Consider the following 20,003-nt stretch of genomic DNA (forward strand, 5'->3'; position numbering starts at 1 on the left):
ACCAAAGGCCACCCATAAGAGGTGTCTAGAGTAAATGGTGAATGAATAATGAGAAATCCTCTTATCGTTTTCTAGGAATTGTCATAGAAAAAAAAAAGCAATTAACAGAATTAGTCTTGTGAATGAAAGAAAAAGAATATGGGGCTCAAATATGCCACCTCCTTCTCACCTGAATTTCGAAATAATGTGAAGTCAATTTTGGGATCACAGACACTTTGGATGACCTCCCGTTTGAAAGACCTCAGGATGATAGAGCTGGTGTTAAAACTATTCACAAGTATTTAGGAGACCTCAGTTTGTTTTGGGATTTTGGTGGCCTTGAGGAAGGAACATTTACTCAAATTTGGGGCAGAGAGGCAAGAGAGAACAGAGAGAGAAAGAAGATAGACACATGACAGTTATTGGAGGTGAAACCAGGCAGAAGTGGCAGTTAAAACAGCTGGTGAGAGTGAATTCTGGTCAGCAACAACATTCTTCACATATTTTTCCAGAATTTAAATCTTTATAGTTTTGTTTGGAAATCTGTCTCATGGAAGCTGAGAGGGTATTTGAATGTTTACCTACATTTTAAAAAATTTTAATTGATACGGCTAATAAATTACATGACAATTAATTGCTATTTTGCCTAAGGTTGAAAAAGAGGAAACTTTTCCATGGGATATTTTCTTACTGTTTTTCTGGGTTGGGGGTCTGAGCTAAATAGTGAGGAAGTTTCTACAAAGTGGGTAAATTCTGAGAGTATTCCAGAACATACCCACTAGATTACCTTTGAACTCAGAGAAAATTACTAAGGAGGTGGGCCAGCAGGGGAGGAGGGTGGTTGATGTGGTTGTCCCTGAGTGTACTTGAAAGGCCAAGAATTTTATAATTAGAATAAAAGCAATTTCACCCCTAGCTTGGCTTGGTTATGCATTAGCTCACTCTTGCACATGATTGGATCTATGGCTGGAAAATCTTACAAACCCCTTAATCCTTTATCTACCCTGTCCATGTGAGATGGTTTGCATCAGCATTATTCAAAAGACTCAAGACTCCCACCATATCTACAGAGCTCTCAGTACAGAATAATTATTTTAAGAAATATTTGTAGTACATTAGGCCACAAAGACTTGGTTCTAAAGCAGCATAATGAGATAAAAAAAAAGTTGTGAATTTGGAAACAGAGGATGTGGATTCAAATCTGTCCTTTATCACTTACTATCCCTATAGAAGTGAGAAAATGGCAACATTTCTGAGCCTTACTTCCCTCTTTTACCATTCTATAAAATAAGAAAGGTATAAGAAATTCATTAGATGATCATTAAGGTCTTTTCCATTTCTAAATCTATGGCCAAATGGTTTAGGAACTCAGAGCAAAAGACAATTGAAGACTGAAATATTTTAAAGGATTTTCTACAGCCCATGACACTAGAAGATACACCACAAAGAAATCAATTTATTAGGCAGCTTTTGCACCAGGAAGGACATGTTTATTAAAATAAATAAAATCAGCATTCTTTACTAGTGGCTGTGTATCAGTTTTTCGAGAAAAATAAGTAGTTATTTTCCAGATTGTTTTCCATTTAAGATGGAATCAATTGCATTTAAATATTGGGTTTTTTTTTAAAGGAGCTCTTCTTCTCCCACTGACTTGTATTTTTTAAATTATTAATCTCTTTAGCTTGCAGTGTCTGAAGGAATGAAGTCAAAGTTACTTGAGCAAGTGTCCTGGCTAGAGGAACAACTGGAGGCAGCTGACAATAGGGAAGCAAGGGGGGAACCATATGAAGAAATCATGCATGCCAAAAACCAGGTACGTGGCAAGAGAACTCACCTGCCCCCCATCACCACTCAAACAGATTCATCTTTAACAAAACTTCTACCCTACTAGGAACTAGAAGACAAAGGAGATTTCTGCTAAATTATTCTACAAATTCAAATTTAAAGTCATAATTGAAAAAAAAATTAACAAATAAATGTTTAATTTCCTTGCGAGTCATCATATTTTCTGTTGAAAAATCACATAAAAATTCAAAAGTTACTTTAAAAAACCTTATTCTCCAGTCAGTACTAATTAAATTCTTTGTGTTCTGTAGCTGTCATGAATGGGATACCATTTTCCTTAATATGCAAGGTTGCAAAGTTCTTTTCATGTAATGAAACTCCTAAAAATTGGAATCAAGGAGTACATTTGAAAATTGAATTCATCTTTGACCCCTCACTAATTTATGTGAATGGATTGTTTTGTTTTGTTTCTGCATTTCATTATGTATAAGAAATGAAAGCCAGAGGTAATTATATCATATTAGACCCAATTTCTTCTAAATTTATTTTTTTCTGAATGATCACACCAGAGTTATAGATGATGATGACAATGATGATGATTAAAGAGTGCTGATGGCAGGGATGGTACAGGAGACAGGTTCTTGTAATGGTAGTTTCTTAAAATGATGGTTCACACGATAGTATTTCTAGCATAGATAATACTATCATTCATAAGTTCACAGGGTCAGTACTTTTTTCATAGCCAACATGTAATGTTACATATGATGTTATGTACCTGACAGCAATTGATGTACACCAATAAACTTGTCAAAAGTGAGTGTGCTAGTGGATTAACAAATGGTTCTCTGAAAAAAAAAATGTACACATGACACATGTTTAACATGCATTGTTAGCATTTTCTCCATAGCTTTCTCAGGCCTAGACAGTCAACAAAACAATAAATCAAGTTGATTTTTTTAACATTTTTGGATTTCTGAGGTATAAATATTCACACTGAAATTTTAACAACCAGCTTTCATCAGACTTGAGTTCATTCTAGCACATCCTTGGTGTAAACATTTATGTTTTGAAATTTAAAACAAAGCCTAAAATAAGGAGGAATGTGTGTTCCATTAAATTTTGACACACAATTTCCTTCTTTTGAGTTCTTTCCAAAATATTCCTTACTCTCTTTTCCCAATTCTGTTCAGCAATGAGCAAGCGCATCAGTAGCCAATTTGAATTCAGTAATAAAATGATGATGCATGCTACATTCACTGCATGTTTGAAATTTAGTTTGCCTTTTCATTCTATCTGATATTGCATAGTTAACTATTAAAAGACATAAAATAAGCCTTCTCCCCCTTTTATAGATCCTTTTTAAAAATAAAATTTGTAATTTAAAATAAATTATTTTTGAAATTTTCAGTGACTAATTTTTATTTTAGAAAGAATAATTATGCTTTTTTTGGAGACGTGAATAATCATGTTTTTTTTTTTTGCCCGTGAAATGATCTCTTCTTTTTTTTTAACAATGAGGTGAAAAAGTTAAGCTATTGGGAAAGGGGGCAATCAGAATATATGCCATCTTGGAGTGGGGGGGGAGGGTAGAAATGGGGAGAAAATTTGTCACTTAAAATCTTGTGGAAATCAATGCTGAAAACTAAAAAATATTCAATAAAAAAATTTTTTTAAAAAGTTAAGCTATTAAAATTTTTCCCCCTTTTCAGTGCATAAAGAAATTACAAGCTGAAGTTAAAGCTTCACAGGAACAACTTGCCGCTCATGTAAGTTTTCCCCTTTCTTTCCTTTTCCTGTAATTCTTATCTGTTCCTATATTTGTGACATTTGAACCATGTAAGTAAAGACATTTGCATTCACCGATCATATATATTTTTTAATTGTTTAAAACATTAACAAAAACACTCATGCAGAATGGCTAAAAACGAGCTATGGAACAAAAAAGGTTTTTTCCTGCATATCTTGAATTAAAAAAAATTTATAATAATACACAACTTCAGAGAATTGCTTTATAGAAATAGAATTCTAATTTTCAATCCTCACAAAACCCAAGTGCCATATGTACAGGAAAGCAGGGGTCAATGAACTTTTAACAAGCAGCTAGAAACTAAGGAGAAGAAGAAAAAAGGTTAAAGGCTAGGATTAGGGTGGAGTTAAATTGCAGAGTATTTTAGGATCATAGGACTGGACTGTCTCTCAAAAGGTCATCTCTATTTTCCTGACTTCAGGCAAATGAATGTTTTAACTCTCTAGAATATAACTGTCTGATCTCTGGTTAATAGAACAAGGATGTAACCTCAATAACCTTCCATAGTAGATTTTAATTAAACCAATTTCCCTTCTTTTGATCCATTTTGGATATGACAAACTTGATTAGCATCCCTCCTCCTTTAGGGAAAAAATTTAAATACTGGCAATATTAAATATTGGCATACAACTATCTCATCAACATTTAAGCTATCCCTCCAATGCCTTTAATCTTTTTTCAAGAACCTACTTTCCATACTTTTCATAATCCTATTTTTATGCCTTCTCTGCTAACCAAAAAGATCACTTCCTAACAAACTATATTCATACATAAAATGGGGATAATAATATACATATCACCTATGTTATATGACTGTTGTGAGGATCAAATTAAATAATGTTTGTAAAGTATTTCATAACTCTAAAATGTATAAATGTTAGATATTAGCAATATTTAAATTATTTTGCTATTTCTCTCCACTGATGAAGAATCTGTAATACTCTCTCGTGTCCTACTACGTACATGTAGTCTTAACTTGAAAGGCAGCATAGTGTGGTGAATAAAGGACATTGGATTTCGATTTTAAAAGAACTGGGTTTGATTCCTGGCCCTACTATATGACCTTAGGCAAATTATTTAATGTCTCCAGGCTTCAGTTTCCTCATCCTTAAAATGAAGGAATCTGACAAAATTATTGCTAGAGTCTCTTCTAATATGAGATTCTTTGCTCCCCAATCCAATATGACCCCAAAATATTATTTCCTTCTTCAACCCAATGCATTCTCTTTGTTCAGTAATAGTTACCCAATAGTAATGCCACAGTAACTATCATCTCCACGCCTTAGTTCAAATTGTTCCACTTTTCAAGAATGTTCTTATAACTTTTTATTCTTTATATTGCCTAACTAAATCCTCCCCAAGCATGTTCTCTTTCCTCTACAAATCCTTTTTTTTTCTGACTCCTACAACCTGTGCTGATCTCTTTCCCCTATTGGTTGTTATATCTGTATCAATTTTCTTTAGAAAATGTATTAAAGGAAATGTCAATTGTTTTAGTGCAGCTAGGTGGCACAATGGATGGAGTGCTAGGCCTAGAAACAGGAAGATTTGAGTTCAAATCCAGCCTCAGACACTTACTAGATGTGTGACCCCTGTGCAAATCACTTAAGCCTGTTTGCCTCCATTTCCTAATCTATAAAATGAACTGGAGAAGGATATGCAAACCACTCTATTATCTTTGCCAAGAAAACCCCAAACGGATCCGTGAAGAGTCGGACATGACTAAAACAACTAAACTGAAATGAACAATTATTTTAAAGGTCTTGGGTATGTGAAACACCACTCCTTTTTTTGGGTCTTGGCTGATCAATTTGACCGATGTTGGAAAGGACCATTTTATCCTCATTTATTGGAGCTGCTAATATATCCAGGATCCATGTTATGGAACTAACAGACTATAATAAAAGGTTTAATGTAATTCTTTTGGTAATCTGAGATCCAATCGCCTTTATAAGGTCCAAAATGGAACTGCCTTTTGTAGATTTTACTTTAGTCAATGTTGTTTCAGTAAGGTTCAAGTGTTAGAGTTAATATAAGTATTATATGCCAAGGTCACATGTATACAATAATTCTCATCATTCTGCAATAACTGTGCATGATTTCATGAAGCGCTTATAAAAGTGACTTTCCTAATTGGAACACTAATGTATTGTTGGTGGATTGTGAACTGATCCAACCATTCTGAAGAGCACCTTGGAACTATGCCCAAAGGGCTATAAAACTGCATACCATTTGACCCAGCAATATCACTTCTAGGTCTGTATCCCAAAGAGATCATAAAACTGGGGAAAAGGACCCACATGTATAAAAATATAGTATCTCTTTTTGTGGTGGCCAAGAATTGGAAATTGAGGGGTTGCTCATCAATTGGGGAATAGTTGAACAAGTTGTAGTATATGAATGCAATGGAATACTATCATACTATAAAAAAATGGTGAGCAGGCAGACTTCAGAAAAACCTGGAAAGACTTACATGAACTGATGCTGAGTGAAGTGAGCAGAACCAGGAACAGAACCATTGTACACGGTTAACAACCACATTGTGTGAGGACTGACTTTGATAGACCTAGCTCTTCTCAGCAATGCAAGGATGTAAGCCAACTCCAAAAGACTCATTATTGAAAAGGCCATCCAAATCCGGAGAAAGAACTAAGGAGTCTGCATGCAGATCGAAGTATACTATTTACTCTCTTTTTTTTGTTGCTTCTTTCTTGTGGTTCCTCCTATTGGTTCTAATTATTCTATACAACATGACTAATGTGAAAATCTGTTTAATGTGAACGTATCATATATATTATATATACCCTATATTAGATTGCATACCATCTTGGGAAAGGGGAGAAAATTTAGAACTTAAAGTCTTATAAAAGTGAACATTGAAAACTAAAGATTAATTAATTAATTAATAATTATTTTTTTTAAAAAAGCAACTTTTCTGAGGTTACCCATATGGCACCTGTGCTCTGCTTTTGTGCTTTGTGAGCATATTTGCAACAAAAAAAAAATCTGCAGTAGTGGTCCTCTAATCTAAATATTATATTTATTTATCTGCATATCTACATCCATATACAAATATGTATGGCACCGCCTTACTTATCTAACAACCTCAGTTATTTGGAATACTACGAGAAACATAAAGTAATTAAAAAAGAAAAAGACGTCTCACCAGTCACCATAGATGTCCATGTCCTAAAGCTTCAGTAATTCACTCAAAGAAGAGCCCCAGCCTTTACTTGGAAACAATTTACATTTGTCTCAGGCTGTAATGGTAATCAGGGTGGGACTTTTTGCTGCTTTTTAAGTGCTTCTCAGCGCTGAGGTAATCAGGTGCCTTTGGTTAGTCTTGCCTTTGTTTCAATGGGAGTCTTTGATTGAATCAAGAGACTTGCTTAAGTCACAAGAAAGCCTAATTGACATGGGTTTGAGTCCAGGGTTGTGATGCCCTCTGATCCTGAAGAAGCATATGTATACTCTGAGGTCAGCATTTTGCTTGAGGCTCTCATTCACTGGAAGAGTGTCGTGATTTGACCAGATGAGACTCTGGATAGTCTTCATGGAGCCCCACCCCCACCCCCACCCCCCACACTTTGAAAACCCAGATGTTGATGCTTCTGTCTCTGGTAACTGTATGTATTGCTATAGTTAGATGGTTAGAAGCCTGTCTACTGGTTTGTGTTTATTTGCTCTGTTTATATAATGTATGCTTGTAATTTCTGTTTGTATACTCTTTGAAGTTCAGGGTGCTGGCTCTTTCCCTTGAACTAAGTGAATGATATATGTATGTTTAATTAAAGTAAGATTGTAAACCCCTTAAAGTTGCCTTCCTTAGAAAAGCAGATCAAAGAATCTGTGCTAGCAGCCCTCCTATGCGCTGGTGTTGCTGTTCTTGTCTTACATAGCCACAGTAGCAGCCAGTAGCATTGCTGTTACACAGGCCTAAATCCAATGAGTTTGGTTGTCTTCTTTTCAAGCCCACAGCCAATTAAAGACAGTAAAGGAAGACTACTAGCACAGGCAAGCATATTGATACCTGACAGCGTGCCAGTGAAGGAAGAGAAAGGAAAACTCCAAGAAGCAGATTCAAAAATTCAATAGCACCATAAGATTCAGCATAGATGCAAGCAGCCTTCCACATCTTAGTAGCCCTTGAGTACGATAGATGTATCATTGTATGCTAATATATTTATTGATGCTCATAGTCATGACCCTGTGTAAGCAAAGGTTAAAGTATATCCTTTGTTTCAATATCTTCTGTTTAAGAAGGCAATGCCATGTATAAGGATTTGAATAAAATAAATAAAAAACTATGCAATTTAAAGTGGTCAATTCAGCTGTAGGACCCACTTGAAACCTACTGTTTAAATAGCTTCAACATAGGAGAAATGAGTTGCAAAACATGGCAAAATGAAGAGTGTTGTCATGTGGAATTACATTTTGTGTATAGGTAAAAATCTCATTTTATTGGGTTACTATTGCATACTCACTATGAATTTTAAGGCCTTCCCCATAGACACACAGAACAGTATACTGACCAGGTGAACCTCTAAGTACCCATTTGATTATTTATCTACTTATAAATAATAAATACTGATAATGGAAGTGAATGTTTATAATCTCTTAAAAGAATTGTTCAGATTAACAAATCAGGATAGATTTAGGATTATGTATCTAAAAGGAGCTGTTCTTTATGTCTATATCTGCGTTTTTATATGTACATATATACACGTGTATGTGTGTGTGTGTATGCGTGTGTATGTATATATACAAGGATCTGGAAGATAGTAAATCCTTGAATATATTAATTACTTTGTGTTTTTGCTTATGGACACTTCTGATAGTGAACATCTAGCTAGTGATTTTGGAGGGTGGAGCAATAGGGAATGATACTTTTACATTCAACTCCCAATGGTCTGTTACCTGATTTTCCAACAATAAACAATAGCATTTGGGGGACACAGTTTAATCATATTGTACCACCCAAGATTCAACTTCCCTTATTACCTAGCCAGCATCAGGGCCATATATCACATCTAAAAAATATGTAAGAGAAATACTTAAAATACCATTCACTGTAACATAAAGGGTATCCCAAATGTATTTGGGACACCCTGCATTTTCAGATATAGTGGGAGGCCTAGTCCTATCTCCTGAAATCATAGTTTTCTACTTTAGGATTTCAGTGAGGACATTCAGAGGCTCAATTCCCAGTGTGTAAGTCGGGGGCTTTAAAAGGACTGCTACTGTCAACTATGGTTAAATATCTTTTAAATTTCAACTCCTGCCATAGAGTTGTCTTTTTATTCTTTCTTTGCCTTCAACACTTTTATCATTTCATCCTTCAGATTAAGAACCTGAAACAACATCCTACTGTTTATCAGATCAAATCCAAAATATACTCACATGCTAGGCCTTCTATCAAATCATCTCACCTTACCTACACAAAGCTATTTCTCACTTCTCAAAGCAAGCACTCTGTTCTAGTCAAACTGGCCTTCTTGTCCCATGTTTCTCCCCATATTTTATGCTTATGTTGTTCCCTCTACCTGAAATGCCTTGCCCCACTCCCTCACTTTTCAAGCGTGGGGAGCCTGTGGCCTTGAGGCCACATGTGGCCTTCTAGGTCTTCAGGTGCGGCCTTTTGACTGAGTCCAAGTTTTACAGAATAAATCCTTTTATTAAGGGGATTTGTTCTGTGAAGTTTGGATTCAGTCAAAGGGACCTAGAGGGCCACACGTGGCCTTGAGGCTGCAGGTTCCCCACCCTTTCTTTAGATCCTGTGTTTTCTTTCTGATTCAACTTCGGTTCCATTTCTTCTCTGAAGCCTTTTATGACTAATTCTACTCTGCCATGATCTTTCCATTCACTGTAGATTCATTTTGAGTTTGATGTTTAGTTAGAATTGGAAGGGACCTTAGGATAACTTAGTCTAACTTGATTTTTAACTATGAAACTCGTAAAGTAGAAATGACATTTCTGAGATCACATGCAATACCCGTGATCCATGCACGTGCATGTGTGGGCATATAGGTGAAAGGGTACTGTAATTGCAGGTGTGGTCTATATTGCTTCATGTGCTTCCTTCATTGAGAAAGACAGTGTATCAGTGCTTAATTATACAGAGGAGTGTGATATATGAGGTATCTCTCCACTACTCACCAACCAAGTCGTCTCACTGGTCTCTCTGACACAGATTTAGGGGAGCCTCCTAAAAGGCTCCATATTCCCATGGGTCACCTGAGAGCATTCAACCTGCAAATACTGTAACTGATCCTTCTCTTTGCAGCCAAGCCGTGCCTTCTTTTAATAGAACTAGCTAGCTAGGTTTGATGCTGAGCTAGGGGATGATGCCGTAACAGATTGCTAAAAAGATTTTAAAAGAATAGGAAATGTATGGCTCCAACATTGCCCCACATCTGGAATGTCTTCTCTCAATAAATGATCCATACCTTCACATGAGAGAGGCAATCAGGAGATAGTGGCTATGTGGTTTATTAACTGTAGAGAAAATTAAGGGGAAAATTGTTAAATGCTCCAATTTGGAGCTAGCCTGTCTTCAGCTACTCCATACTGCCTTCAATATACTCTTCCAACTTGATCTCTTAGTAATTAAAAGTACCTGGAAAGAAGGGTCCCAAAGAACTTAAATTCACAGGTCCTGAGAAGGATTGTGTGTGTCTTGAACCAGGGACTCGGATCACTTTGTATCAAGCAAAATCAGAGGGAGGGTCTTAAGAGGAACCATGTGCTCCCTCTATCTCATTGGAGGGTAATAGCAAGATCAAGAGTATTATCATCCTTGGGTGGCGATGAAGTAAGGTAGAGGAAGTAAGTTGTGGGAGATGAGTGTCGAAGAATTAGGAGGTAAGGGTATTTTGAAGGAGTATCAATATGTATGCTGAAGTCCCCTAGTATGAAGGCAAGAGCTGAGGAGGAGAGAAAAGAGTGAATCAGGCACTGAACCCATTGAGAAGAAAGGAGAATGCCCTGGAGGCTGGCAGACAACAGCTACCAGCATCTCAGGTGATAAATGTGGATTAAGTGAATCTTAAAGAAGAAGAGGTTACTGCTGGGGGTAGAAAAAGAGCCTGGAAGTGGCAAAATGGGGAGCAAAGACTAATCCAACTTCCATACCTCAACCAGTTAGTTCGGGGAATTAAAGTTCCTCTAATTAAATTCCATGAATATTTGTGTTAGCCAAGGGAAGATCAGCTATTCTCCTTAAATGTTTGGCAGTCACTTATCATTACCCTGGAATTAGAATATCTGTAAGATGTTCTGGAAAATTAACATCGTGGCTTTATCTTAGTCATCGTTTCAATATATCCTTTGACATTTATCTAACAGCCTGGAAGCATATGTCCTTTGGGGCCAGATTTTGTCCTATTGACAATTCAAAGCATCATAATTACTGAGAAATTTTAAAAAATAAAATGCATTCCTTCCCCAAACATGAATTTTAATAAAAACAATTTGTGCTCAGAAGCAAAGACAATCCTCACTTGTTCATTTTTTTCTATTCATTCTGAGCAGTTTGTTTTGTTTTTGCTTTTTTTTTAAACGAGAGGGTGTTTATAGAATTAAAGATCTGACAAAAGAATGGGGGAAGTCCTGAAGAGGACTAGAAAGGGCATTTCTGCACGTCATTCACCTGAGTAAGAACAAAATTCTTTTAGTAAGCAATTTCTAGTGCCATAGGGAATGGAAAACTACAGCTGAGCAGCTTTGCAACTGGAGAAGCTATTTACTATCCATAAGAGGCAACTTTGACCATATTCCTCTTTTCTCCTCCCTCCCATCCATCCCCAAACCATTTTCTTCTTAACCTTTACTAACCTAACCTGACCTAACCTAACCTCACCTAACCTAATTTAACCTAACCTAACCTAACCTAATCTAACTTCCTATCTCTGCTTCCTGGGAGAATGTTATCATTCCTGATTTCAATACTTGTTTCTCCTTGTAAACAAACATCACAACTAGGAGCTCTTAATGCTTTCGTGACATATTTTCCCATCCGTAAGGTACTAAATGAAACGAATTGGAAGTATTCAAAGTTTGACACATTCCTAGATACACATTTTTCCAGCTTTCTGGTGTGCCTGGGGGTGATGGGAGAAGTGATACGAGATTGGCTCTATATTATTGTTTTTTCCCCACCCTGATTGCTGCTGCCACTGAAAGGCTCTCAAGAAAACTCCCCTCTCTTTCTTCTGTCATGCAGCTTGAATTTCTCTCCAGTGGATGATCCCTCAAGTAGAATTATATGAATTTCTTGAGTAGGTATTATTTTTAATCGTCTCCTTAGAAATCTCTGACGATGCTAATGTCCCTTTTTGCAAGATGAAAGGGAAGCGGTTTCTAATTTTAAACACATGTTGTATGCAAGTCTTTGGGTGCAGATGATGGTCATTTTTGAGTTTCATATGAAAACAGTTCCATTTCTGGTTCATTCTCTCCCCTTAGGTTTAGGCACTATAATTTGGATTTTTAACTTTCAGTTGGAGGGAGTGTATATGTTAAGGGTGGAAGTAGGGAGTCAATTCTGACATTATGAATAAAGCAACTACTTGTCATATGATAAACTATTTATTTTAAAGGCAGGTGTGTATTTACTTAAAGGGGACCAGCCAGGTCAGAGAGCTTCATTGAGTAGTTCAGATCTGAATAATCTTTTTTTTTTTTTAAAAAAAAGATATTGGCGATTACCAATACAAACTTTATAAATATTTTTGCCATAACCCCTCCTGCCCTTTTATTAGGGTTAATGGCATATTTAAGGCAGTAGAAAGAATAGGAAAGACCTAAACTATCTGTATAAAAGAGACAAAGAAAGTCAGGGAGCTCTGAGAAAAAGAAAAGGATTAGGAAAGTGAGAGGAATATTTATCTATTAACAGTTTTGTGCTTTCTTCAACATTTTGTTGATCCTAACCAGCCACCTCCTACACACCTCAAAGCATAATTAAGTTGGGAGTCATCTTTGATGAACTGTTATTGTCTGTCCTCAGGGAAGAACTGTCTGGAAAGAAGGCTGAAGCAGGGGAGAAAGGGGGTAGCTTGACATCTGCAGGCCCCTGGAAAGAATGCTAGAGCGCACCGGAGTAGGAGGGGGAGAAGGGAACAAAGGGAACATTCATTGTGGAAGCTGGTTGGAGGGAATTGGAGGAAATGAGAATAAAGAGTGGGTACTGTTCTGTTCTGTGGAAGTGGCTAATGAGAACAAGGCTGGATATTTACATTAAGCATTAAAAACAAGTTATGTCCAGTTTGAACTCTTGAGAATGTTTCCCCCTCAACACTCCAACATGTGTGGAACACACCTATCCCTAGAAAAATTGTTTGTGAGGTAATTAAAATAATTAAAGTACTCTACAGCTGTAACCCTTAGAAGGCTGCCTTCGGATCAATTCTTTGCTATAAGCAAAGTTCACTGGACTGAAACCTGAGCTTGGGTTGCTTTGGACTGGTTTTCATTTGCATTCAAGTAGGTTATTGTTATATAAACTTATATGTCCTACATATTGTTTTTGCTCTGTCATTTTCAGTTTTCTTTGACTCTTTGTGACCCCATTTGGGGTTTTCTTGGCAAAGATACTCAACTGGTTTGCCATTTTTCTTCTCCAGTTCATTTTACAGATGAGGAAACTGAGACAAGAACGGTTAAATGACTTGCTCAGGGTCGTACAGCTAGTAAGTGTCTGAAGTCAGATTTGAACCAGTTAGATGAGTCTTCCTGACTCCAGGCTGGGCACTCTATCACCTAGCCACTCCAGGCTCCAGTGTCCTACATAGGTGTGCATAAAATATGAGCCACAGGAGAGCTTTCTAGGGGAGGGAGGAGGATCTTTGCCTTAAGGGGATGCAGTGGGAATGCTCCTCAGAGGCATGCCAAGTGCCTTATCCCACATCTATGCAGTGCTATCCTGCCCTTTAAAGATGAAAATAGTGAATATAAGTTCATATCATAAGCTCTTTGAGAGCAGAGGCTGGTGTAATTTTTCAGCTTTATATCCCAGGTCCAATAGTTCAATGTTTGATTGAATTATGTTCTTAAAACTGGTGGATTTCTTCTATATTTTTTAAGTCTTTCATTTTTAGTTCATTCTCTGTGCCTACAAAAAGTATCAACCAGAAAAGGAAACAAATATGGATCCCTTCTTACTTATTCACTTAGAAGGTCATCAAATTCAATTTTTCAAAGAAATAAAATTATAATTTAAATACCACCCATTTAAAACTCTCAATTTTCAAAATATCAAAAGAGTGAAATAAGTTGGTAACAAAGTGCACAAAATCCTAGGACTAGACGGGACCTCAGAAATTATGTCATCCCATTAGAAAGAAGGAATCTCAGGCATAAGTTGAGAAAGTGACTTGCCTGAGGAACTAAAATTCAGTTGTTCTGACTGCAAAATCAGTGTTTATTTCACTCTAGAGGCTCTTCACCTGGAGGCTGTGAATGTATATCTGTTAATACTTTGATAATTACATTTCAGTAGAATCAATTTCCTCTATAATCCTGTGTTTTGTTAAAACCATTATTCTAAGGAGTCCTAGACCATCAAAGGGGCCCATCCATCATTCAGAAAAGATAAAGAATTTCTCTATTATACCATGTCCAGGTGGATATTTCAGTTTTTACTTAGTCCCAGATAAGTTGAAAGGACAATTCTCCCTTAAAATAGACCATGGGAGTAGAGAGCAGGAGAGATTTTATTTTGAGAAGGGATATATTCCCACCTGAGGGAATCACAAAGGCTAGTGTAAGCAGCTAGAAATGGGACTAAGAGGGAGGGAGGGACTGCTTGGCTTTGGACTGGCAGAGGAAAGAACCTTTTACTCTCTGGCACCGCTACCAGAATTGTCAACCGAGGTAGCAGTTCAAATATTAGCTGAAGAGAGGCTCAGAAATAAATCAGAACATTGCTCTGCGGGTGTCCCTTAATATTAGGGCTTGGGCTGTTTGTTCTACCTCACAACCCAGAGATGTATGGCAAAAACTTGGAGGCTGTGTAATGATAATTACAAAACGATGTTTCCTCTGGCTTCCTAACACCTAGATTCCTTTTGGAAAGCAGCTTGAGGGAGTAATATCTTCTTTATAATACTCCCATAATGTTCTATTTGCATCTGGTGGGACTTTGGAAATGTTACAGCTCAAACTTGCTGCCTTTAAAACCTGGATACAAAGGATTATACAAATATTGCTTATTTCTTTTTCTTGGGTGCAATTCAATCCTGAGAGAGAGAATTGTAGGATTGGAGAGCAGGGAATCTAGAAGACCTAGATTCAAAGTCCAGCCTTGACCATGGCAAGCTACTTAACCTCTCTGCCCCCATGCAAGGTAGGATACCATATCAGCCAATAAATATTTACTAAGTTCTTTCTATGTGCTAGGTGTGTACCAAGTGCTGGGAAGAGAAAAAATAATAGATGAGTTGCTGATGTGTATTAATGGAGGAAATCTTCATACAGGAGTTCTTTACACTGATGAAATCACATCTGGACCCTGGCCATATTTATTTAATTTAACAAAGATTTATTTAATGTCTACTATGTGAAAATGATTATGCCACATGTTGAGGAAGCAAAGATAGAAATGACATAGGCCTTGCTTCCAAGGAGTTTATAGTCTTACAAGGTAGGTTAAAATTCTCACACTCTTATATCTAACTTTTAATTTGCCTTATTCTGATATTTTTTAAAAGCTATGGGTCTTTGAGTATATAAATGCTAAATCTTTAGGGGTGTGTATCTCATTAATACGAGTCAAGAATATATGCAAGCAAAAATGACTTATTTTTCCTTTACCTATTCGAAAATCATTATATATTCATTCATTCACTTGTAGCAAGGTACCAATCAGCTCTGGCATCCTTTGCTACTTCGGGTTCACATAAGATGTCTTGGGTATTCTTAATTATGCAAATATGGCTTAAGACCCCAATTGCAGTACACAATCGCAGTCTATTGTAGCCCAGGTGATAAATTATAAGCGATAAATCAGTCAATTTATTTCATTGAGATAGAATAACAATGGAACAAGAAGGGAAATTCAAGCAATGGAATCATTTGCAGCCTTTTATTGACAAAAGGACATAACAGTCTCCTAGAAAACTTAAATGTGGGTAAGAAAAGTGTTTTTCCTATTCAGAGGCTGAGGAAACAAATTCCCAGTCTCCTTTCAGTTTGGTCTTGGTTTTTGGCATGGGGATCTGTTGAAACTTATCAGGTACAATGATTCAAATTATTTGTTCTAGAGTAATCAGGAATTTGCCAGAACTCCTGGGTTTAGGGATGTAGCTTCAGACTCACCTTGATGATTATATTTTGCTTCAGCTTTATAGTCTATATCCTCTCTACTTTCATTGACTCCTTAATACTTCATCTCACTGTTAAAAGCTTGAGCCTGTCAGAAGACTCAGAGGGTGGTGATTAATTACAACAGAGTAAGTAGGTATGTAATATCAAAGCACAGCATAGAATAGAATAGGAGGAAGGTACTTTTTGTACCTAACTGTTTAGATTTCTTTAACTGTTACTCTCTAGCATATTTTGACTTATTTGTAAAACAAAGGTAGCAAAAGTCTTTTCTCACTTATCTCCCAACATTGAGAGCCTGTGTGCTGAGTCTATGCATTCATTAAGAAACATCATTGTTACTCTTATGAACAGGTATTGAAACTGGAAGCATTCATGGCACTTAAGAGAAAATCATTCTCCTGAGACTTAAGAGGCCAGAGGAACATTAGAAATCAAGTCCAACTCCCTCCTTTTACAGATAAGGAAAATGAAGGCCAGAGAGATTGAGTCATTTGCCTTAGGCCAAATAGCTCACTATAAATCCTAAGGAAAGCATAATTCACTCATGACAGTGAAAGAAAACATAAGGAGCCCTGGGCTCATCCTGGCTTCATCAGTTAATGTCTTTGTGACCTTGGAAAATTATGTTAATCTCTAAGCCTCAGTTTCCTCATCTGTAAAATAGTCTGCCCTTCCTACCACATGGGATTGGTGTGACAACCAAATGAGATCATGAATGCCTTTTATAAGCTCAAAGCAACATAAAGATAATGATTATGCAAATCCAAAATTAGTTGTATGTAGAACAAAGATAGTTTTTTTCTTCAGATTTATATATATATATATGCATGCAACATTCAAATATGTGTATATATATTTGATGTATATATATGTACATATATATATATATCTGTGGCTATCAGTGTGTGTGTGTGTGTGTGTGTGTGCGTATCTAGGTATCATTGGATACAGTCTTTAATACTTAAAGGGATCTATGATATTACCTATGCCTTCAACAATAGTGTCCTTTCAAATACTACAATCTTTATCTATAGATATCAATAGATTGGTATATATGCTCTAATACTTCAATGTATCTGTGATGTCACCTAACACTCTACCAGTGCAGCTTGCAAGCCATTCAGTTCTTTTCATCCTATAGATCCTCCACAGGGGGAGTCACTCAATGTATTATGTAGCAACCAATGTAGTACACAATATATAATTTGTTATCCTTTACTTTTACTAATTGATCAGCTTTTCTGGTCCTATATCTGTTTGATGATCTCTTTATTCTGCTTTATTTTGCGTAAAAGAGTATAGACCTATTTATGTCCACTATGCATTTATTTTTTCTCTTTAGGTCACTTGCAATTTTGATTCTTGCAAAATTGCATTATTTTCCTATTTATAGTAAAATAGCCTCACTAGAAGAATATTGGCATGTCATTGGATGGACTGGTTTAAATAATTTCCTTCTTAATCAGAAATGTAACTAAAATAGATGAAAATTGATGAAGGGACTGCCAGAATAGAGAAATACTGATCTAGAGTAGATACTTGATTTAAATATTTTATATATATGGTGTCAGCCATTAAGGAATTTCTAAGAATCCTTGTTGGTCTGGCAAAGATCTGCAACTTCACATCATAAAATCTTTTTGAACTTTCTATTTTGTATTTCCATGCAATTTGGAGGAAACAGCTGAGTTCCCATAAGATTTGTGACTAGCAGTTCTGGTGGCTAGGGCAAACATCACAAAATGTGTCCAGGGCAAGTATGAAAGACATTCTTAAGTAAGTTTTTAGAGATTAATTCTGTTTAGTGGTACGTGGAGTGGGATGAGACAGTAAGAAACCAGTCTAGGCCAGGGAGGAACTTACCTGGAATATGGCCATTGAGAGAAGAAAGCATGCCAAGTAGTTTCCTACTTTAAATAATTATTCTTGGTGCTAAGCCTATTGGTTTGGGTTTTTTTAACCTCTTGAAAGAGTACAAGTTCTTTCAGGATGCTCTAATTTTCAGCACAGTAGGTCAAAGATCCAATTTCCCTTTCTTAGTTATGGAACTAGTCCCAATACCATATATTATAGAGTCAAAGCACAGCCATAGCACAACCAAGATTTACTGTAATTTCCTATTTAAATCATTAGCCCACTGAGGGGGAATTATACCATGTTCTGTTTTACAAAAGGTCTGTCACACTTTAAGTACTTGGCAAATGTTTAAAATATAATAACTGTAATGATGTCTTCCCAGGCAGACATGAGTCCTTTGGACCCATGCTGAAAACCCTTATGGTCACCAAAGCTAATAGTTCCTAAAAGAAAAAGGCATGGGAGCAAATCTGGGACAACTAGTGGGAAGAAAACTGAAAAAGATTTCCTTGTCAAGAAAGAGGTACATGACTGGCTCACATGATTTTCTTATTTTTAAAAGAACACCAAGTGGTCACCACCCAATTATATCAATATACCAAGGCTTATGTTCTTTGTTCTGTTCCCATGCTATCTTTCAAGTCTGATTGCCATACAAATACAGGTGTTTCTCAGGTATGGTAAATATGGGCAAATATGTATGTGTATGTATATATGTATATACGCATTCACAAACACATACACACATATGTGTGTATATGTATGTATATGCACACACACACATATATATTTGTATGTATATATATGTATGTATGTATATATAAACAAAGACTGAGGAGAAGGTTTCTTTTACCAGATATAATGGAGGCACTGATAAGTTTCAGTTTTTCTTGGGTGTGGGGAGGTCATTTCTGTTTTTTTTTTTTGCTTTGGTTTTCTATTTGTTTGATGTTACATTAAAGCTATTACAAAGCCAACATTCACATAAAATGAACGAAGTCCACATATCATCAAACAATACAAGCTATTATGAATACTTGCTGTTTGACCTTGGACAAATCACTTAACCTCTGCAATTCTTAGATGCTGCATTTATAAAGTAAAAGAGTTGGATTAATAAACTAAGATCCCTCCTATCTGTGAAACCCTATGATCCTAAAATGCAAAGCAGATCTGTGGTTATTATTTGCATGTGCTCTATAATCAATATGTTTCTTCCGTTTCATATCAATAAGCAATGAAATAAAAATTGGTACTGATGTTTCATGAACAGGCTTACAAATGTCACAGTATTTTAATCTTTAGAATTTTGCCATTCAATACAAATTCACAGTTTGTTTTAGTCTTCAAGTTCTTGTTACCAAATAGTGAAACATCACTGAAAGACAAGTGAGATTGGGTGAGGAAACTGAGATGTAGAGGACCAGCTTGCTTAATGTCACACACATTTAGTGGCTCAGCAGGGCCTGAACTGAAGGATTTGGGGATTTGAGCTCCTCTGATTAAGTGAATAAATCTAAATCCTATGAAGCTCATACATTTGCATGGGAAAATGTACAGAATTTCGGTAATGTGGAAAATTTTTTTGTCTTTCTTTTTGCAAATATCATTGTTTAATATGATCCCATAAAATTCCCCTGCAGTTACATTTTTCTCAATTTGTTCTTGGTATAAAAAAAGAGGACTAGACTAAACATCAGAAGACCTAGGCTCAAGTCCCAGTTTGTACAATGAAAGGGATAAGACTAGAGGATATGAGGTCTCTTCAAGGCCTGATGACCTCTGTGCTTCCTTTCTCTTTTGTTGACTTTGCTACTTTCAGATCAATTTTGTACACATATGACTGAATGACGATATTAGCCCTGCAACTCTCATGCACAATTATGGTACTTTATCGGTAAAGTCTCATGTATTACAAATGATCTCAGAATAATTATTCTTAAAGTTGATATCTTTTTTATATATCATCTTCATTTCCAAATACATCCCTCCTATTCCACTACCCAGAGAACTATCCCTCAGAACAAACAAAACAAGGAGAAACAAATTAAAACAATTCACCAAAGCTAACCAATACATCATCTGTGTGCTGAAACACACAGTTCATTGAAGTATTAAGTATCTCTGTGTGTATGTGTATAAATTTGAACAAAAAGCTACCTCCGTTCTGCAGTAAGGCTGAATAGTTTTAGATTTGCTTGATAGTCATTTTAACATTGTTTTGAGATTACAGGAGACATTCAGTATCTCA

The 20,003-nt window shown here is 36.2% G+C and overlaps 1 protein-coding gene across 1 annotated transcript in view; it reads left to right on the forward strand.

Annotated features, from left to right (window-relative positions):
* The window catches only part of CCDC192 (coiled-coil domain containing 192), a 350,673-nt gene that overhangs the window by 151,743 nt on the left and 178,927 nt on the right, over positions 1-20,003 (forward strand). Inside the window, 2 exon segments of the mRNA XM_036748302.1 lie at positions 1,661-1,792; positions 3,474-3,530. Coding sequence (XP_036604197.1) covers positions 1,661-1,792; positions 3,474-3,530 — 189 coding nt within the window.

Source organism: Trichosurus vulpecula, chromosome 1, assembly GCF_011100635.1.
Source record: "Trichosurus vulpecula isolate mTriVul1 chromosome 1, mTriVul1.pri, whole genome shotgun sequence".
Taxonomy (NCBI): Eukaryota; Metazoa; Chordata; class Mammalia; order Diprotodontia; family Phalangeridae; genus Trichosurus; species Trichosurus vulpecula.